This window comes from Lissotriton helveticus (assembly GCF_964261635.1).
Source record: "Lissotriton helveticus chromosome 1_1 unlocalized genomic scaffold, aLisHel1.1 SUPER_1_unloc_1, whole genome shotgun sequence".
Taxonomy (NCBI): domain Eukaryota; kingdom Metazoa; phylum Chordata; class Amphibia; order Caudata; family Salamandridae; genus Lissotriton; species Lissotriton helveticus.
In genome coordinates, this window is record NW_027611648.1 from 3,118,944 (window position 1) to 3,139,113 (window position 20,170).

A 20,170-nucleotide genomic window follows, 5' to 3' on the forward strand; every position below is an offset into this window, starting at 1 on the left:
CTGTAAAGGCCCCCGGTGTCCCTGGCGGGCAGGAGCCGCGACTCGTGGCTTCGCAGAGGGGGCGTGGAGTTACTAGGGACCCCCACTGTTGCTCCGTGCGTGTGCCGCCGAGTGCCTCGCAGCTCCCGGCCGGAGCAGGTGCCGCCGTCCTTGAGTCTCTCTCACCGGGACCTCCTGTTTCTAGTGCTGTCCCCTCCGGCTTCTGGGGCGCGGGGGAGCCATATCCCCAGAACATCCGCGATCGGCGATCTGCACACTTCCAGCTTCAAGGAGCTATATCACCACAACCTCCAAAAGATTTTCAACCCCAGGGACTCTGCCCAACAGCCCCTTCCTGTCCATATTTCTGGTGTATGCCTCCAGCCTCCGATGAATCTCTTCAGCATTAGAAACCACACAATACAACTTCTTTAGGCATTCGCACCCGTCTGATAGGAGCGATACTCACCAGCTTCTAAGAGGTGTTCTGGGCGCTATACTCTCCAGCATTTGGGCGCTACATATGAGCACGGCGCTATGGACCTGGAGCCTTGGAGCGCAGGGGCTTCCCCGGAGATCCTTCTTTGTGGTCGTTTCACGCCGGTGCCGGGGCCCCCAGTCGAGTACGCCCTCACCCTGACCACCAGTGCGTTGTACGTCCAGCGCCTTCAGGGCACGCCAGGGGTCCTCGAGGAGCTAAGGCACTCAGACTGCACTCAGACTGCCTGGGAAGCTGGGCCTTTCGCCCCCCTCCAGCCGACCCTCTTGGCTACTACTTCACTGTCACCACCTACCCGCCCGTCGGGCGTCGGGGGAGGAGGCTGGAGCTATGCCGGACATTCCGTGCCGGGGGCTCTCCGGACCCAGAAGAGAACCGCCAGAGCGCCGAGGCGTGGGCTCGGAGGATCACGCAGCTTTCAATGCCCGACGTCCCCACGCATGGAGGTAAGTGAAATAACTTCAGGGCGCATGCGCTATCTCTACTATAGTGCCGAGAAACCTTGATGTACCCGACCTCATCGTCAAAACACAAAAGCTTAAAAAGCTTTGGAGGCTGAAATGATTCAAGCGCTGGTAGGCGTCAGACTGGGTCAGAAAATAAACTCAGCAAAAAGCGGATCCCGTTTGTGGTTTAGATGAAAAACAGCGAGAGATAGCCAGAGATCTATAGCAGCGGAGGAAAGCAGCGAAACCGAAACTTACCAGCTGCGCGCCCCTTGTAGTACAGATGCGGCGTCGGAGGAGGGGGAGGGGAGGGGTGCTGTGACGTCAGCCTCGTTCTCGGAGTCCATTGGCCCCGGCCGCCGGCCTCGGATCTTCCACGCGCTGGAAGGCGGACATGATTCACAGTGACGCGGGGCTCTCCCTCGGGCGGAGGCCCGCGGAGAACACCGGACTGGCGGTAAGTGGGACGGGGGCGGTGGGCTTGTGTGTGCGAGCGTGTGTGTGGCGGGGGAGCGTGTGTGTGTGTGTTTGTGCGCGCGAAGGGGTCTCTGTATGTCTGCGTGCGTGTATGTGCGCTCCTGTGTGTGCGCATGCGTGCAGGGGGAAGTGTGCCTGTGTATGTATGCGCTTCCCAGGAGACAGACACGGCGAGCGCGTTCGCGCGCGCGTGGCCTGCGCCGATCCTTTTGAGAGAAGCGCGCGGCCGGCGCTGTCTCCTGGGAAGCACGCTCGGTGACATAAGATCTCGGCGGAGACGCGCTTCCGCGCGTCTTTAGCCGAGACCTAAAAAAGAGGCAGAGACAAATAATTTTTGGTGATTTTCAAGACTCGCATATTAAGAGCGATGAAAATAATTCTCTGCCCGTCTCTGCTGGAATCAACAATGGAAATCTGAGGCAGGGTTCAAATACGCAAATAGACGATGTTCTAGCTCCCCCCTTAGAGCACAATAACATCATCTCCAGTTGCACGAATCCCAATTTAGGAAGTCCTAATATTAGCTTGGGAAGGTCTACGAATCTCTTTCCGATAGTGAAGATGATAAATCCTGCTCCCAGCGTAGCATCGGCCCTCAATCCAACGGCTCCCTCTTTTTATGCCACGGTAGAAGGTGCAGTATGCTCTAAAAAATCCCCGGTAAACTTCTTAGAGGAAAGTATAGACACACTCACGTTAGACTTCCTCCCTCTCTTTGACCCTGACTTAATACTGAATAGAACCTTGCTTCTTAAATGCTTCAAAGAGATGGAGAGTTTGAAGTTAATCCAATCTAATGACATCGATTTGGTCTCAATTTTGAGAGTTGAGGCTGGGTCGTGCATTAGGGTAAAGTTCTATTCCAAACTTATTGTGAACCTTATTTTGAAGCAGGCTGAGAGCGTTCAGAGTCGTGGGATTGACGAAATGCCTCGTTTCCCCAACTGTAGAGACAGCTCCTCAGAAAGGAGGTCTCTGGGTTCGAGACAAGCTGGTCCTCCTACTATTTTTGAGGACTTAAAGATCTGCATATCCAAAACTAAACGGCTAGTGACACATGTAACTCCTCCCTCTCTACCCATAAACAGTAATAAAGCTGAGGATAGTCAGCAATGGAATTGGTTGCCTGGTGCTCTTTCAAGTAAATCAACAGACAACCCTAAACTATTTTCTCATCTTTAGCTGCAGCTTAAAAATTCTCTCATGGAACGCTGCTGGAATTATTAACAGTCCCGAAAAGTTGCAATATCTCTATTCTCTGAATGCTAGTGTGATCTGCATTCAAGAGACGTGGTGTGTGGACAAAATGATTGTGGGGAGGGATTATTTTGTCCTGGAAGGAGGGGCTTCCCCCTCTAAGAGAGGGCACGCAAAGGGGGGGATTGCGTGCCTTCTCTCTAATCGGATAAAGTGGAATTACTCCCACCACTTAGATCCTAGCAACCTTTTCCAGGCAGTGACACTGTTTAGTCTCGACAATGTGGCAAAGAAGAACCCCCTGGTAATAATAAATGCTTATATCCCCCCTGATGATTGTTTTAATACAGTACTAAAACAAGTCTTTGTTTTTATTAAACATAATAAGGATACAGTTCCTACTCCCCATGTAATTTTATTGGGAGATCTTAACTGCAAAGTTTCGAACTCAAGCCTGGACATATTTAGAAACAAGTTTAAAGAGGAATCCTTCCAGATTCCACAAGCTCTATTTCCAGTTAAAATTAGAACAAATAAGAGAGGGAAACTGCTCCTGGAAGAACTGTCCGAAACAGAGGGTATCATAGCAAATGGAAGGCTTCCTTCCGATATCCCGGCAAACTTTACACATAACTCCAAAGTGAGTCGATCTTGGATTATGTAATCATTGAGTATTGCTTCTTTTACCTCCTGAGAGATCTGGCGGTCTCTCAGACTATATTCAGTGACCATAAGGTGATCACTATAACCCTTTCTATATACCCTCCCAATGCTGATCCTTGGTCCCTTAATGGTGACTCGGTCAATTTCAATAATAAAACAGGAAGATGCTTTTGGAACTCAAAAGCCATGAAGGGCCTGGAGCACATCCTGGATAAAACAGTAAAAGATCTTCATAACTGGCAGGGGGCCGAATTAATTCATTTTGAGGATTTTATGAAGGAGGTTACTTTAGCCGCAAGAAAATCCAATCAAACCACAAAGAAGACCATACTCCCCAGATCGGTTATCCTCCTAAATAAGGAAATATATAAGCTGGTGAGGGAACAATATTTGTACAGATCCCCCGAAAGATACCGCAAAATAATCCTCTTAAAAAGAAGGAGACGGAGGGCCAAGATTAAAATAAAAAAAGAAAAAGAGGATTCTCTATGGATCAATTTGCGAGAGGCCGTAGTCAACGGTCACGCAAGATTATTCTGGTCTCTAATCGGGGAGGGCTGTGGAACAAGAGTCAGTCCCCGTCCAATCCCCATTTCTGAACAAGTATGGGTCAATTACATCGCTAACTTATATGCTAGTAATGGGCCGGTGGCCGAGTATAGGGGATCCTGTGCAGATAGTAATTTTCCAATAGATTTCCCTTCTGAAAAAACTATTGAACTGGCTATAAAGGAACTGCGCCCCTCTGGCGCAATGGGGCCTGATGAACTCCCGGTATCAGTCTTGAAACAGGACTCAGTCGCCTGGAGCAAAATTCTTTTTCCCATATTTAGGTTCTGCTTCATGAGTAAAACTGTCCCCTTGTCTTGGAAAGGGAGCATATTGGTGCCATTGTTTAAGAAGGGCGATAGGAATGTACCCAAGAATTATCGCCAAATCGCCCTGCTCGACGCAATTGGAAAAGTCTTCTCAAAATGTCTCTTATCCTTGATTAATGATTGGGTTGAGAGGTGTCACATATTACCCTTAGAACAGACAGGCTTTCGTAAGGAACATGGCACCCTGGACAACCTTTCCGCTCTTCAGGTAATCTCTGATAAATATGTACGGGTTCGTGGGGGAAGAATCTTTGTGGCTTTTATTGATTTCTCCACAGCGTTTGACAAAGTGGATCGGCCCTTGCTGTGGAGAAAGTTATCACTCCTAGGCATGCCTCCTCTCCTAATAGATTTGGTTCAGGCTCTCCACTCAGACACATGGTGCCAAGTCCTTCAAGGCGGGGAAAGGGGGTTGTCTCAAGCCATTCCTTCCATTAACGGACTAAAGCAGGGCTGTCTTTTGGCCCCTCTGCTTTTTTCCCTGTACACTACAGATCTCCCTATGTCTTTATCTACTTGTGATGGTATAGCCCCAGTATTGGGGGGAACTCCAATTTCCTGTTTGCTATATGCGGACGATATCCTTATATTGGACTTAACGCCCAAAGGGTTAAACAATCGTCTGCACGCTCTACACCATTTCGCAGAATCCCACTATTTGAAGATAAACGCAGAAAAAAGTAGAATCATTTGTATTTCAGGGAGGAAAAAATCAAAATATGAGAACTTTGGTTGGTCAGTAGGAGGTCATAAGCTGGAGGTGGTAAAGTCTTATGTCTTCCTGGGGAAAATAATATCCGATAACCTAAGTGACAAGGCCCACATTGATAATAAAATCCCTGAAAGGCCCTGTCTCAGGGTAGAAGCTTGAGTGCATTATACTCTGCCACTGGGAGAAGACATTTCTCTTACTTGCTAGAGGTCTTTTGGGCGAAAATCCCGTCATCCCTCTTGTACGGAATTGAAATAGTCGATCTGGGGCAATGGGGTTTTTTAAACGTTGCAGAAGGAAAAATCTTACGGTCTTTAGCCTCTACTAACACCGCCTGTACAGTGGCAGCCCTGAGACTTGAATTCGGCATCCGTAGTAGTTGGGTGCAGGGCTTGGCAGGGTTAGTGCGCTGGGTAGCCTGTCTGGCTAGAGGGGAAGTGGGGACTTTGAGACACTTGATGAAGAATGAATTGCTGGGCTCCTTAAGGGAGTACTCCTTAACTGTAAAGAATTTTAGAAGGGCTGTAGCCCTTCTACAATTGGAGGAGAGTGCGCTTTTTTCCCTGTCTGCCGGCCAGTTAAATACACTTTTGAAACAGGCCTCATGGGATCTCAGTTTTAGGTTGGACAGGGAGTCCATTCTCGCAAAGAAGGGAGTCACTCCTCTTACCGATACTTGCGTATTAAAACATATGCAACCCTATGTCGCCTGGAACTTATCCCACGGCATACGGCGGTTTTGGCTTCTCCTGAGGCAGGATCTGCTGCCCTTAAATAATCTTATGGCTAGGTGGTATGGTTGTTCGGCAATTTGTAATTTAGATATTTATTAGATGGTCTTTTAACTGTGTTGTGCTGATTATCTTGTATTTTGGTAAATTTTGTAAATGTCTTTTGCATTTGAACGAGTACTCTGTATTGTGTATCTTTTTATGTGGACCTCTTTGGAGTTCCAAAACATAATAAAAATAAACTTGAAAGCATAATCTATCTTGGAGATTACGAGAGCCAGGAGTGCCAAGGTAAGGGCCTCCGTAGTCAGGAAGCGAGATATCTTCCGGACCTTGCGTAGATGGAAGAAACTGGACGAGACCACAGCATTAATATGGGGCTTCATCGAGAGGTCTTTGCAAATGATGACTCCAAGGCTTTTAGCAGAGTCAACAGGACGGGGGGGGGAGGCCCAGACATGGGGGCCAAAAGTTGGAGCTCCAAGGGTTGGAGACACCCCCGATCAAGGTTGAGCTTCAAATGGTTTCCCCCCATCCAGTCGCTAATAAAGCACAAGGTAGATTGAAAATTGTGGATAGATTGGGCCGAGGAGTCAATGTTAAAGACCAGCTGGATATCATCTGCATAATTAAATGCAGTGACATTACAGCCTCGTAAGGAACGAATAAGGGGGGAAGGTACAGAATAAAAAGGAGGGAAGAGAGGGAAGAGCCCTGAGGGACGCCACATGTCAACCTAACTTTATCAGCAGAAAAGTGGGAGAGACGGACTGCCTGATGACGGTCGCTTAGGAAAGAGCGAACCCACTCGAGGGCCAGCCCCTGGATGCCGGCATCACTGACACGGCCGACCAGGATGTCATGATCGACCATGTCAAATGCAGCCGATAGATCCAGGAGCACCAGGATCTGACTGATCTTAAGGTCCACCCCCCTCCGCAGCTCCTCTATCACTGAAAGTATGACCGATTCAGTTGAATGGCCGGGTCTAAAACCAGCCTGTTGAGGATCGAGAAATTGGGTGCGTTCGATGAAGGAGCTCAAAAAGTTGGTGACATGGGCCTCCAGTACTTTACTGAGGTAGGGGAGCAGGGAAATGGGACGGAAATTGCTCATAAGAGACGGGTCAGCGTTGGGTTTCTTTAGGATGGGCACTACTTCAGCGGTCTTAAAGGAGCTGGGGACCGAGCCCATTTTAAGTGAGTCATTAAGAAGTGTCAGAGGGCGCATAGGACAAGCAGTGAAGGCCTCTTGCAAGACATGAGGAGGGCAGCAGTCAGTGGGGGAGCCAGAGGCCACCTTTTTTAACAGGGCCGAAAATTCCTCCTCAGAGATCGGGGGTATTTGATTAACTGAGTGAGGGTTGGAAGTTACAGAGTAAGTAATGTAGAGGGAGTACGGCAAGCAATACTATTTTTAATTTTTACTATTTTGTCAACAAAAAAAGGAGTTAAGGGAGTCACAGAGGGCCTGAGAGGGGAGGGGTTTAATGGTCACCTTGTCTGGGTGCGACAATTCTTCCACAGTAGAGAAGATGTCTTTTGCTTTAGACGCCGAGTCTACAATTTTTGGGGAAAAGTATGAGATTTTTGCCTGTAGAATACCTTGCTTATACTCTTTAAGCCGAGCCGCAAGGCTTCTTGTCTGGGGCGTAACCTCGCCGCCAGCAGCGCTCGGCCTGTCTAAGCTTAAGTTTCATAGTTTTGAGTTCCTCTGAGAACCATCTTTGCGTGTCATGGGGGCGCTTTAGTTTGATGCGCTTAAGGGGAGCTATGGTGTCACTTGCTGATTCGAGCCATCACCTTAAGCCCAAGGCCTGGGCGTCTAAAGAATCACACTCAACAAGGGGGGGAAACCCTGAGTAGGGTGACAAATTCACCAAGATCGGCCCTATTCCAGTTCCTGGCTAAAAGGTTTCCCTCGAGGGTTCGACTGGCGTGAGAGGTAATGGCAAAGGAAAATGAAATTATAAAATGGTCAGACCAGGGGCAAGGGAGAATGAGAGGTGTGGAGATATCCAGATTAGAAGTCCAAACCTGGTCTAAGATATGGCCCTTGACGTGAGTTGCTGAATGGATATGTTGAGAGCAGTTCATGCCTACTAACAGGTCGGTAAAGGTAGATGAGCAAGCGCTCTCTCTGACGTCAGAAGGCCAGTAATTAAAATCCCCTATAATCAGAAATTTCGAATTATTTATTACCAGCTGGGAAAACATGTCACCAAACAGGGAGGGGAAACTGGGCATAGACTGGGGGGGCCGGTATACGAGGGTGCAGATAAGAGGGGCCACCGTCTTAAAATGAGGCAGTCAACCAGGGGGATGGGGGCCACATCTATCGAGGAAAATTTGATAGAATGTTTGATAATGCCCGGCTTGCCTGAAGATCTATTGGCTTGAAGGATGTAGTAGCCTAGTGGGACTGCCGCGAGGATGTCGGGAGATGACTCCTCGTTGAACCAAGTTTCGGTGACCAGCAGTATTTCTGGCTTCTCCGCATCTAAGAGCTGAAAAATCTCCAGCTGATGTTTCACCAGCGAGCGGGTGTTCAAATAGCTCACCGTGAAGTTGGAGTTTACAGCTCTTTTAGCAGGAGAAGGAGAAGCGGTCCGAGGAGCTGGCAGGGAAAGTGGTGGTGTCATAGCCAAGGGGGAATCAAATTCCAGAAAAGCCTTCTGGGGGCATAGGAGTCCCAGTGAATCCAGTCTGGGAAATATGGTGGGCAAAGAGGCCAGTGGTCATGCAAACGTATCAACTCTGAGGCTGGGTAGGAAATAAAATTGGCAGAGTTATCTGCCCCTAGCCCCAGCTGGCCGCAGACGGGCGCAGACGGGCTTACCTTTGGCGCGCCCGCTGCGCGCATCCGCTGCCCCTCCGGCCGGCCATTGCAATTTATGGCTTAGCCCCACCCCCAACTAGACCGCCGCGAGCGGCCCCACCGGGATCCGGGTACCTCACCCAAGATGGCGCCTGCCCTCCACAACAATCGGCATGTCAGCCGCGGTGGACGGGGGCAGGGAGGCACACCCTGGAGCGGTAGCGGGTATTGAATCACCCGCGATGTATTCCCGGAATGAGTCAGGCAAGTAAGAGTACAAGAAATATAAAAGTTTTTAAAAGTGCAGAACGATAGTAAAATCAATTAAAAAAGGGCAGCAGAGGGTCCAGTGGTAGAACGGGTAACAGAAGAGCTCCGCACCTCACACAAGCTCGCAGTCTGTCCCAAAATGCACAAGCGGGCCCTTGTGAGTGCTGCCACCACCCTTCAACCCTTAAATCAGTGGTTGCCAAACTTATTCAACCTGTGGCTCCCTTGACCTAATTGGCAGTTGGCCGTGGCTCCCCATCATGTCACTTTTTTTTTTACCGGTGGTAGGATGCAAGCCAGACATCGGGAATACTTCCAGTTTTCGCCCTGAGGTTAATTGGGATGAAGCTGATGAAGGTATCTCAACAATCAGTAAAAATGATAATTGTGCAGGGGTAATTAACCCAAAAATAAAATAAAAATAACCACGCCAGACCACTCCGACTAAGCTCCAAAATCATTATCTCAAGTTCAAGGGGAACTTTTTGGAATCGGACAAAGTGGAGAAAATGTAAGCGCGTCAAGTAGTTTCATAACACTGCATTTTCTCTAGGTGAAATACAAATTCAGCTTTAAGAAATAGCTTCAGAGTAGTGGAAGTACCAGTTCCAGATAAATAAGTGGTGCATGTCTTATCTCACATTTCAACAGCCAGGCCAACAATCTACATATATTCGTTTTTCCTGTAAATTAGTGCTAATGTCCTTCCATGATGCAGCCATCTTGATCCCTGGCATATTATTATACTAATAATGATGACATGCTTCGTGCCTGACCTTGGCTGAGGGTCAGACTGGGGCCTGGAAACTAATCCAGGCTGCTATGTAGCCTATTTCCAACGCTGCAGCTAGTTTGCCCACTTTAAGTTCTGTCTCGTAATTGCTGGCGTGGACACGAACAAAGTGCAGGGACAGCATAATTACATGGGCTTGGCCAGTCACGAGTTTGTCATGTCCTCCTTTTTTGCAGTAAGCAAGGAGTTTTTTAGTCAGTGTGAAAACAACCTGTGTAAAATGTGAAGGGTCCTCAGAAGCGCTGCGCAGCAGAACACGGGTGCCAGTAACGCTGGACAATCTGCTGTGCATAAGTGGAAGATACGTGAAAGCACATCGGAAGCACGTATGGCGGCCGTGCGCTCCGGGGCCAAACCATGATTTTAGATTACACCGGTGCCGTTTGAAACTCCCCCCTGTGTTGCGCCGCAGCTGGGTGTTATTTAAATAAGTTTCACTGTCTTGCTGCCTTCAAGCTGACTGCTGACAGGTAGGGGCAGAGTGTCAAAGGATGCATCACTTGTAAATTGATCCCATTATCACAATTACAATACAATTAGAAGCTTCCTCAGCGCAGGCAATTTTTCCCCACATCGTGCCGCGGCGCCCCAGGCGACCCCTAACGGCGCACCGGGGTGCCGCGGCGCACAGTTTGGGAACAACCGCCCTAAATGAATGAGCGGACCTTAATGCCCGCCTTATGGTTCAGAAGGTACGCGCAGCCATCCCGGCGCTAGCCGTACCCTGGGATGGATGGCCTCCTGAGGGAGTGCCGGCTGCCTGGACCCTTCTGGCTACGATGCGTGACACCTCCATAGCCTTGTTGCTTACACCAGGCAAGGACCCTTAAAACCTAGCATCATACTGCTCTAGCACAATCCTGAACGTCGACCACAAACATCTTAAGCTTGATGCTGGCACACAGGTTCCAGTCTGTACTGCCGCTTTTAATCCATAGTGAACAAAACAGATGTACATTTTTTGCCGGCTGCTTAGGCTCGTGGAGGAGGTACAGGGCCGATGGCCTAGAGCTGCGGCACTAATACTAGACATATATAAGTCTTTCGATTCCATCAACTGAGATTACCTCTTTGTGGTCCTTTGGAAATTAGATCTTGGTCCTTAAATTAGCAGGCTTATCCGGCTCCTATACACCTTCCCTACGTCTAGGACCCACTTTGGGGGTGCACTATCGGGTCCTTCTGTGTGGGCGTGGCACCAGGCAAGTTTGTCCTCGCTTGCCCATGCTTCTTGCCATAGCTATGGAGCTTTTGGCGTCCCGGGCGTGAGTGGAGGGACTGGACTGTGGCGTTCCCCTGCACAATGGAGCCCATGCAGCCTCCCTGTACGCAGATAAGGTCCTGCTATATCTGTGAGAGGTGGACTCAGACCTCTCCGTGGTTGTTTTGTTGCTAGCGGAGTTTGGCCAGGTTTCAGGACTATCGGTCAGTTGGGATAAGCCCTGTTTGTTGCAGCTGGTGTAGGGGATGGAAACGAGGGCAAGTGATTTGACTGGGGGGCCAATCTGATGGGAGCCTGTCATGGTTTGGTACTTGGGGATTAGGAGCTCAGATCTTTTGGAGGGCAACGTGATGGAAGCTATTTCCTCAATTCACTTGTTCATCCCTTTATTGGTGTCGCTACCCTTGTTAGTATCGGACCGAGTGGCGAACTCAAATATGATCATCCTTCCCTGTCTTGGTCATTCCTTTGTAAATCTCCCACTCTTCCTTCCCTGTTCCTTGTTTAAGGAATTGCATTCCCTGCTGAGAGAGTTTGTGTGGCACCAACCTCACAGATGGGTGGCCATTGCGAAACTCCAGCTCCCACATGAGTGGGGCGGCCTCGGTGTGCTGTACTTTGAACACTCTTACCTGACAGCCCAGTTACAGTGGCTTTCTTGCTGGCAGGCGAGCCACTACTTGGCCGACACCAGGACGACTGACAGCCCCCTCTCCACTGAGGGTGCTCCTCCTTCATTACCTCTACACCAGGATGCGAGCCCCCTCCGGACTTGACCCTTCTCCCGAGGAATACTTGTGGTATTCCGATCATAAAACCATCATCCAACGTGTTTCGTCCATTAAACATTGGACTTCTTCAGGGCAGCAAAGTTGTAAAGCATTTGTGCCAATCCAAATTGTGCACCAAGGTCAAGGAGCACTTTCTAATACGTATGCCAATTGCTGGCATCTGTATGGAGCTGAGAATACAGTCCAAGCAAGAAAGCAAATCAAATTGAATGTCCGATAAACGATGAGTTATTACTCATACAGACGGTGTTTTCAACCAAAATGTTGGAGATAGATGTGCAAGTCTAAGTCAGACTGGCACTTCATAGTGGAGATTATCCATTAGGCCGTATGCACTGCAATAAATGTGAGTCTTGACGAGAAGCTGATTTGAAAAACGGCGAGCCCCCTCTGGATTTGACCCTTCTCCAGAGGGTTGCCCTGACATGACTTTAATGCAAATTTTACCTTACTGAGCATGTTTCACCATATACCCTGGCCATCCCATTGCTTGAGTTTCCTATGCCAGGTGGCTGCTTTGTTGGTGGCTGCCTCCGGAGTTTGGTGGAGCTGGTAGCTCTTGTATGGGAGACTTTCATGCCATTCGAGGCTCTTTGGGAACAATATGTCTTTACTGATGGCAAGTTTTCTTCTTTTTGGGGGGTGCCAGAGGACATGTGGGGAGCGTGGGCTCAAACCCAACAAGTATAAACTCCTGCAAACACTCACCACTATGGGCAAGAGCTGTAGGCTAATTACCTGGATTACTATGGCCATCCTTGCGCACATGCAGATTTCACTTCAGCCACTGAGGGGGGTTTGGGAGGAGGAGATTGGCAGATCACTTCGGAATGGGAGAGAGCACTGGCAAACCCAAGGAGAGTGTCTCGTAATGCCTGCCTATAACGTATCCAGTTTTACATCCTGCATCGCGCATATCTTTCCCCTAAACAAATCGCACAAATATTTCCTGGTGCCTCCGACTAGTACCCTAAGTGTAGAACCCAAGCAGCGTATGTGAAACACATCTTGTGGGACTGCACAAGCTTGCAGACAAAGTGGCCCGTTGTCCTCAACACCTCACTGGCATCCAGAATCTTTCCACCTGGGAGGTGGGCACCTTGGGCATTTACCCCATACCACGGAATCGTAAGGCTTTACCAGGTTCCTGGATTTAGCTCTTATATTTCCCCAGACTTGGAGGCCTTACTCTCTAAACAACTCAATCTTTATACGGGGTCCTCGTCTGACTTGGATACATTATCCACTTGAGGACTTTTGTTTATTTCTGCTGTCCCTTCCCATTCCCCATCCCTCTCGCCCTCCTTTAAGGAAAACGGGATGCATTTAAAAAAGAAAAATGAAACTTTTCAGTTTCATTTTTTAAGGGCAGGCAGTGGTCCGGGGGACCACTGCCTTTCTCTTTGCTCCCTTCCTATTTGCGAGTGGTTTACCACCACCTTGACGTAAGTGGTAAACTGTGATTTTTTTGCGACCGCAAATGCAATCGCAGAACAATCATACATTGGTGTTATACTCGCTATTAAGAAGGAGCGCCCTTGGCATGTCCCTTCCTAATACCGAATTGCAAACCATATTTTGTGAGTCGCTAATGGGGTAGCGAGTCGCAAAATATGGTTTGTGCATGGGGCAGACCAATTTTGCAGTCGCAAATGAGCCGAATTATCATTTGCGACCGCAAAAAACAATTTTACATCTGCCTGTTGATGTCAGCCATTACTGTAAGAAATATATATTATTAAATCTGTGCACATAAAAGGAGGCCTCTAAGACAATTACTCAGCAGTGCACTCAAAGGGCCTCATAAGAACATTACCAGGAAGGAGGAGGGGCAGGGTCTTTTTGGAGACCCTCACTGTGTGCTGGGGAGAATAAACATGGGGAGGGGGCAGTATAATGCTGAAGTCTATGTCTGGAAATAAGAAAATGATCAGGCGTCATATGTCTTTGTCAACATCTTCCAGATAGTAAACGGACAAGGGGAATGTACAACGTTCAACAGCTCTCAGATTCTAAGGAGTAGAGGGGTGGACTCTCCGTTAGCGTTGGGATTAAGGGGGGATGCTTGTACGTCTTTTTCAAGTGGGCTTTGTTTTCTCACCTGGAATAATATTGAGGCTTCTCTTGGTCTCACAGTCCTCATCATCGTGTTTAATGAGGCAGTCCTCGGCCTCCTCCTTGATGTTTGATGAAACAGCAGGTGTTGTGTCTACCATTACAATGAAAAATAAGACAAGACTTAGAAGAAATAGAACCACATGACAGCATCAAAAGGCTCTCATGTCTGTGGCAGCTTTTTCAATAAAGCATTTTTTTTCCTTTGAAATGCCGCCCGTTTTCCTTAAAGGAAAACGTTTTCCTTAAAGGAAAACAGGATGCACTTAAAAAAGGAAAGTTAAGCTTTTTAGTTTAATTTTCTGAGGGCAGGCAGTGGTCCCGTGGACCACTGCCTTGCTCTTAAAAAAATATTTTCGTATCCATTCGCAAAGGGGAAGGGGTCCCTTAGGGATCCACTCAGGATCTCCGTCAGACCCGTGCCCACACCACGTATTCAACAAAGCTGACGCAGCCATAGCACCCCAACTACGGAAGGTCATCAACATCTCCTTCGAAACAGCGACGTCCCTGGAAAGCTAGAAGCACGCCGAAATCAACGCCCTTCTCAAGAAGCCCAAGGCGGACCCCAAGGACCTCAAGAACTTCCGGCCCATCTCCCTGCTCCCGTTCCCGGTGAAGGTCACCGAGAAAATCGTCAACATGCAATTGGCCCGCCACCTCGAAGACAACAACATGTTGGACTCGTCCCAGTCCGGATTCAGACGCAACCACAGCACCGAGACAGCCCTCATGACCGCCACTGACGACATCAGGCGTCAACTAGACAACGGCGAAACATCAGCCCTCATCCTCCTGGACCTGTCAGCCGCCTTCGACACGGTCTGCCATCGTACTCTAAAGACACGCCTCCAAGAAGCCGGAATCCAAGAGAAAGCCCTTGACTGGACCACATCCTTCCTCGCCGGCAGAACCCAGAGCGTCCACCTCCCACCCTTCCGATCCGAAGCCACCGACATCTTCTACGGCGTTCCCCAGGGCTCATCCCTCAGCCCGACGCTGTTTAACGTCTACATGGCCCCCCTCGTACAAGTGGCCCGTCAGCACGACCTGAATATCATCTCCTACGCCAACGACACCCAGCTCATCCTCTCCCTCACCAAGGACCCACACACCGCCAAAACAAACCTCCACGAGGGAATGAAGTCCGTCGCCGACTGGATGAGGAGCAGCCGTCTGAAACTGAACTCGGACAAGGCGGAGGTCTTCATCCTCAGACCCACCCCCTCAGCCTGGGATGACTCCTGGTACCCGACCACGCTGGGCACAGCACCAACACCCACCGACCATGCACGCAACCTAGGATTCATCCTCGACTCTTCCCTCTCCATGTCTAAGCAGGTCAACGCCGTCTCCTCCTGCTACAACACCCTCCGCACTCTCCGCAGGATCTACAAGTGGATCCCGACCGAAACAAGAAGAGCGGTGACACAGGCCCTCGTCAGCAACAGACTGGACTACGGCAACGCACTCTATGCAGGAATCCCAGCCAAACACCTATGACGACTACAACACATCCAAAACGCCTCCGCCCGATTGATCATCAGCGTCCCCTGCCGCAGCCATATTACCCCTCACCTGAGAGACCTACACTGGCTCCCCGTCGACAAGAGGATCACCTTCAAGCTCCTCACCCACGCACACAAAGCACTCCACAACGTCGGACCAGCCTACCTGAACAGCAGATTCAGCTTCTACACCTCCACGCGCCAGCTCCACTCCACCAGCCTCACCCTCGCCACTGTCCCCCGCATCCAACGAACAACCTCCAGTGGCAGATCCTGCTCCTACCTCGCCGCCAAGACCTGGAACACCCTCCCTACCAACCTACGGTAGACCCAAGACCTACTCGCCTTCAGAAGACTCCTCAAGACCTGGCTCTTCGAGCAGTAGCGGCACCCCCCTCCCCTCAGCGCCTTGAGACCCTCACGGGTAAGTAGCGAGCTTTACAAGTACTCTGATTGATTGATTGATTGGGGACCCTTTCCTGTTTGCGAGTGGTTTACCACCTACTTGACGTAGGTGGTAAACTGCGATTTATTGCGACCGCAAATGCAATCGCAGAACAATCATACATTGGTGTTATACTCGCTATTAAGAAGGAGCGCCCTTGGCCTGCCCCTTCCTAACACCGAGTCGCAACCCATAATTTGTGAGTCGCTAATGGGTTAGCGAGTCGCAAAATATGGTTTGTGCATGGGGCAGACCAATTTTGCAGTCGCAAACGAGCCGAATTACCATTTGCAACCGCAAAAAACAACTGTACATCTGCCCGTTGATGTCAGCCATTACTGTAAGAAATATATATTATTAAATCTGTGCACGTAAAAGGAGGCTTACAAGACAATTACTCAGCAGTGCACTCAAAGGGCCTCATAAGAACATTACCAGGAAGGAGGAGGGGCAGGGTCTTTTTGGAGACCCTCACTGTGTGCTGGGGAGAATAAACATGGGGAGGGGGCAGTATAATGCTGAAGTCTATGTCTGGAAATAAGAAAATGATCAGGCGTCATATGTCTTTGTCAACATCTGTCAGATAGTAAAGGGACTCTCCGTTAGCGTTGGGATTAAGGGAGGATGCTTGTACGTCTTTTTCAAGTGGACCTTGTTTTCTCACCTGTAATATTATTGAGGCCTCTCTTGGTCTCAGAGTCCTCATCATCGTGGTTGATGGGGCAGTCCTCGGCCTCCTCCTTGATGTTTGATGAAACAGCAGGTGTTGTGTCCCCCATTACTATAAAAAATAAGACAAGCCTTAGAAGAAATAAAACCACATGAGAGCATCAAAAGGCTGCATTACAAATTGTTCAAGAAAGCAAGAGGGCGAAACATGAAAACCGTAGACTCTAATATTAAACTTTCACCCTTCAGAGTTACACAAGGCTCAATCCCAACCCACTGCTGGTCAACTCTTACGATGAGCCTTTAAGGTGAACAGTTACACACCTGGGATCCGATTTCCACCGTACACCGATGATATTCAGCTGTACCCGCAAATGAAATCCATACCATACCCACTCGCATGTGACCGCTCATAGGACCATTTTGGACACTGTGTGCAGGTTTGCAGAATATGGACATTTCCTTGTAGGCTGCCCAAAGGTGCCAAGCATGTTCTTCTGTCAAACAACCTTTCCAGTGCTCCAATGAAACTTACCCATTTCCCTTTCTTGTTTAATGAACAGTGTATAATCATAAAGGATGTATGACGTTACAACGCATACTTTTACAACGCATGCCTTTACAACGCATGTTTTACAACGCAACTTCCTTTACAACGCATTCCATTACAACGCATGCCATTACAGCGAATTTCCTAAAACTACCATTACAATGCATTCCATTACAACGCATACTACCTTTACAACGCATACCATTACAACGCATACCATTACATTGCATGTATGGTAAGTATTGGATAGTATAGGGGTAAAAATTACTATTCTAACTCCAGGGGGTGCAACAGTAGGGTAAGTGTTGGATAGTGTAGGGGTAAAAATTACTATTCTAACTCCAGGGGGTGCAACAGTAGGGTAAGTGTTGGATAGTGTAGGGGTAAAAATTACTATTCTAACTGCAGGGGGTGCAACAGTAGGGTCAGTGTTGGATAGTGTAAGGGTACTATGCGTTGTGATGGTATGCGTTGTAATAACTGTGTTGTAATGACATGCGTTGTGATGGTATGCGTTGTAATGGTATGCGTTGTAATGACTGCATTGTAATGACATGCGTTGTAATGGATCTTGCATTGTAAAAGTTTTGTTGTAATGGTAGTGCGTTGTAAAAGTCGCATTGTAAAGGTTGTTTCCCAATCATAAAATATATTTTAAACCTGCTGTGTTTTCTCATGTAGAGCACTGCCACTGCTCACTGAAATCTTTACGCAGTCAACCCTCAACACTGGAATCCCAGCCCGGCCCAGCCATGGACGTCTTTTCCGGCCTCTTAATTTCTGCCTGGGACCCTCATGCCAAGGCAGGGTGCTACTCGCGATAGCCTAATCGAACGAAGGAACAGTCATGATGGCATCTGGCAGTGTCACAAGAACCTCACACTTCAGAGGGTTTTATGTGCTCACGTGCCCCTAATGTTTCTTCAAACTCCATGAATGTATGTATAGGAATGTATATGGGCCAAGCCTAGTGACACTATGTAAAGTAACAGGAGCCCCCTGGTGCGAATAGCAATCCTGGGTCAGGGTAGAGAATATATGTAAACAAAAATTCCCAGGCATGCACAAACGTAACTAGCAAGTACACATGTAGATAGAATTATCTACAACAACATTCGACAACTGCTTTCTCCAATAAAATTGGTTTTAATTTCTTTCAAATATTCATAAGTAATTCATATGATAAAAATGCATTACAATGTTCAGAGTCAGTGCAAACTTCATTGTATCTATACATGATATGTCAAGATTAAAATTTCAATAAACATTATAAAAACTGATGGTTTCCTGTCATAGCCTAGTGACACCCAATGACTTGCTAATGGTTTTGGTTTAGAAACACCTATAAATACAAGATCGCAAGTGGGTGAAGAGGAAGGACAGAGTCCCAATCACATCTCCCATATTACTGCTCTGAGCCCAAGTGAAGAGAATGTCAATCAATCCTTTATTTTGCATTAATTTCCATGCATACATTTCATACAACGCAGAATATCAGACAAATAAATTACAATAAAATCATGAAATATTATCTTTAAAACAATTAAAGATTTCATTAGTCAAATAACATCATATTTATCAAATCACATAGATGCTAACATGATTATACAAAGGTGGCTATATACCCCTATCACCCCCCCATACATCTCTGATCATTACACTACAAAACCTTCTCATTTCTTCATCTTAGTGCCTGGCCTCGCATATCTTGAGACAAGGGTCTACGTCTCAATACCGCCCACAAAAAAGATGCATGTGTGTAACATACATATGGATCTTCTAGTTTTATAATAAAAGCCTAAAATTACACTTCTGTAAAAGAGGCACAAAAAAGTAATATCTTTGTGGGCCACACAAGGAGCAAAAAAATAAAAGATGTGAGTTGGTTTGTGCCACCTTCCCGTCACATTGGCAAGCGGGTAACTCCTTCATGAAATATATATTTGACGAAAAGCCAAACATAAGTGGAATGTAATTTAAGCAAAATCTTGTCAATATATATATCTATGAAGGGAATTCTGTGCAAAAATCAAATAAGCCTGGGTTCCCATATTCGTGGAGGGTAGTGAGTGGTACATAGCTACCATACTTTAATCTTTATTTTTCTCCCGTCTATCCTCTGCAGCTTTTTTTAGAAAAATCTTTTTTAAGTTGCCCTTCAAAAAGAGAGCACACAACGACGTGGAGTCAAACAATCTTTGGAGACCTAATGCTGAAAAGGAGTTTTCCACATAGCTCACCCATGGTATCTTATGGGCATAGTCCATTGTTAAACAATATCTAAGCACCCCTTGATACTAAGGAAAGCTCTCTTTTCCATACCGAGAGCCATAATATTAATGGGGCCAGTTGAATGTGATCCTTGAGGTACAATAGACCTAGTTCAGAATGAGATATGTAATTTTTTTTTTTTTTTTGCAGAGTTTTATATAGCGCGAACTAGACCCGAACCGAATCAGGTATCAGAGCGCTTTACATAGCACCAGTTACGTTACATGAGGACACACTTTCATTTTAGGCACGGGGAGATTAAGTGATTTGCCCAGAATCACAGGAGGTTTTTGGCGTCGTTACCGAGACTCGAACCCAGATACCCAGGTCCGAGGTCGAGCGCCTTAGCCGTTAGGCCAACCCCTCTCCCTAGTGCAGGTGCGAGGAAGTGGTAACAATCTTTTACAGAATGCATGAAATGAAATATGGTATTTGTTAGATATACCTGCTGCAGTGGTTCTACATCCATCATACCTCAGACCAATGTCCAATAGGTAGCGATAGCTTTTTCTTTGGCCAAGCAGATATTCAGGATCTCAGGAATTGCTTTAGCACCCAGTTTGTTTGAAAATTTACAAATGGCTGCAATACTATTCTCCAGAAGGGCCACTATGTATGAAACCATATTTTCCCATGACGATTTCTTATCGCAGAGGACCTCAAATACGAGCATGTGTCTACCACTTCCACCTTCCTAGGGAAGAGGTGTGGCGCAGCGGCCAGGGCGACTGACGCCAGATGCTGGGTTTCACGGTTCGATCACCGGCGGCAGGGGTCTGCCCAGCACCATGTGACTCTGGGCAATAGCTTGCTTAATCTTCCTGACGGCCCCCAGCGCCGGGATGCCTACGGGTAGCTGTGCGCTTTACAAATACTGGATTTACATTTACATCTATATAAAATATTAAGGCTCATTCTGATGTACTGCCTGCAGTGATCACATAAGATTTGTATTTGTATACGCGCTGATCCTCGGTGGCCATAAATCTGGTATACTCCTCTATGAGCTTCTGCAGTGCCAAGGCGTTCTGGCCAGAAGCACTGCATCAGCTGCATAGAGGCGCATCGGGAGAGGGGATGTCTCGACCCATAGGGCGTCCGGACCCTTTCTCCCAGTAACCCGTCCAACTTATTAGT

At 47.8% G+C, this 20,170-nt stretch overlaps 1 protein-coding gene and 1 long non-coding RNA gene across 6 annotated transcripts in view; one reads left to right on the plus strand and one right to left on the minus strand.

Moving 5' to 3' along the window:
- LOC144805407 (uncharacterized) overlaps nucleotides 1-17,963 on the plus strand; it is a 288,842-nt gene extending 270,879 nt beyond the window's left edge. The window contains exon 5 of the long non-coding RNA XR_013605509.1: nucleotides 17,444-17,963. This is a non-coding gene — a long non-coding RNA (uncharacterized LOC144805407). The remainder of the gene's footprint in view (nucleotides 1-17,443) is intronic.
- LOC144805406 (uncharacterized) overlaps nucleotides 1-20,170 on the minus strand; it is a 75,771-nt gene that overhangs the window by 40,641 nt on the left and 14,960 nt on the right. For 4 of the 5 annotated variants that reach the window (XM_078671970.1, XM_078671968.1, XM_078671967.1 and 1 more), the window contains exons 4-5: nucleotides 16,208-16,324; nucleotides 13,577-13,684 (exon numbers count right to left, since the gene is read on the minus strand). In XM_078671970.1, the coding sequence (XP_078528096.1) occupies nucleotides 13,577-13,684; nucleotides 16,208-16,322 (223 nt within the window). In that variant the 5' untranslated portion in view covers nucleotides 16,323-16,324. The remainder of the gene's footprint in view (nucleotides 1-13,576; nucleotides 13,685-16,207; nucleotides 16,325-20,170) is intronic. The other variant, XM_078671971.1, reaches the window with a different exon arrangement.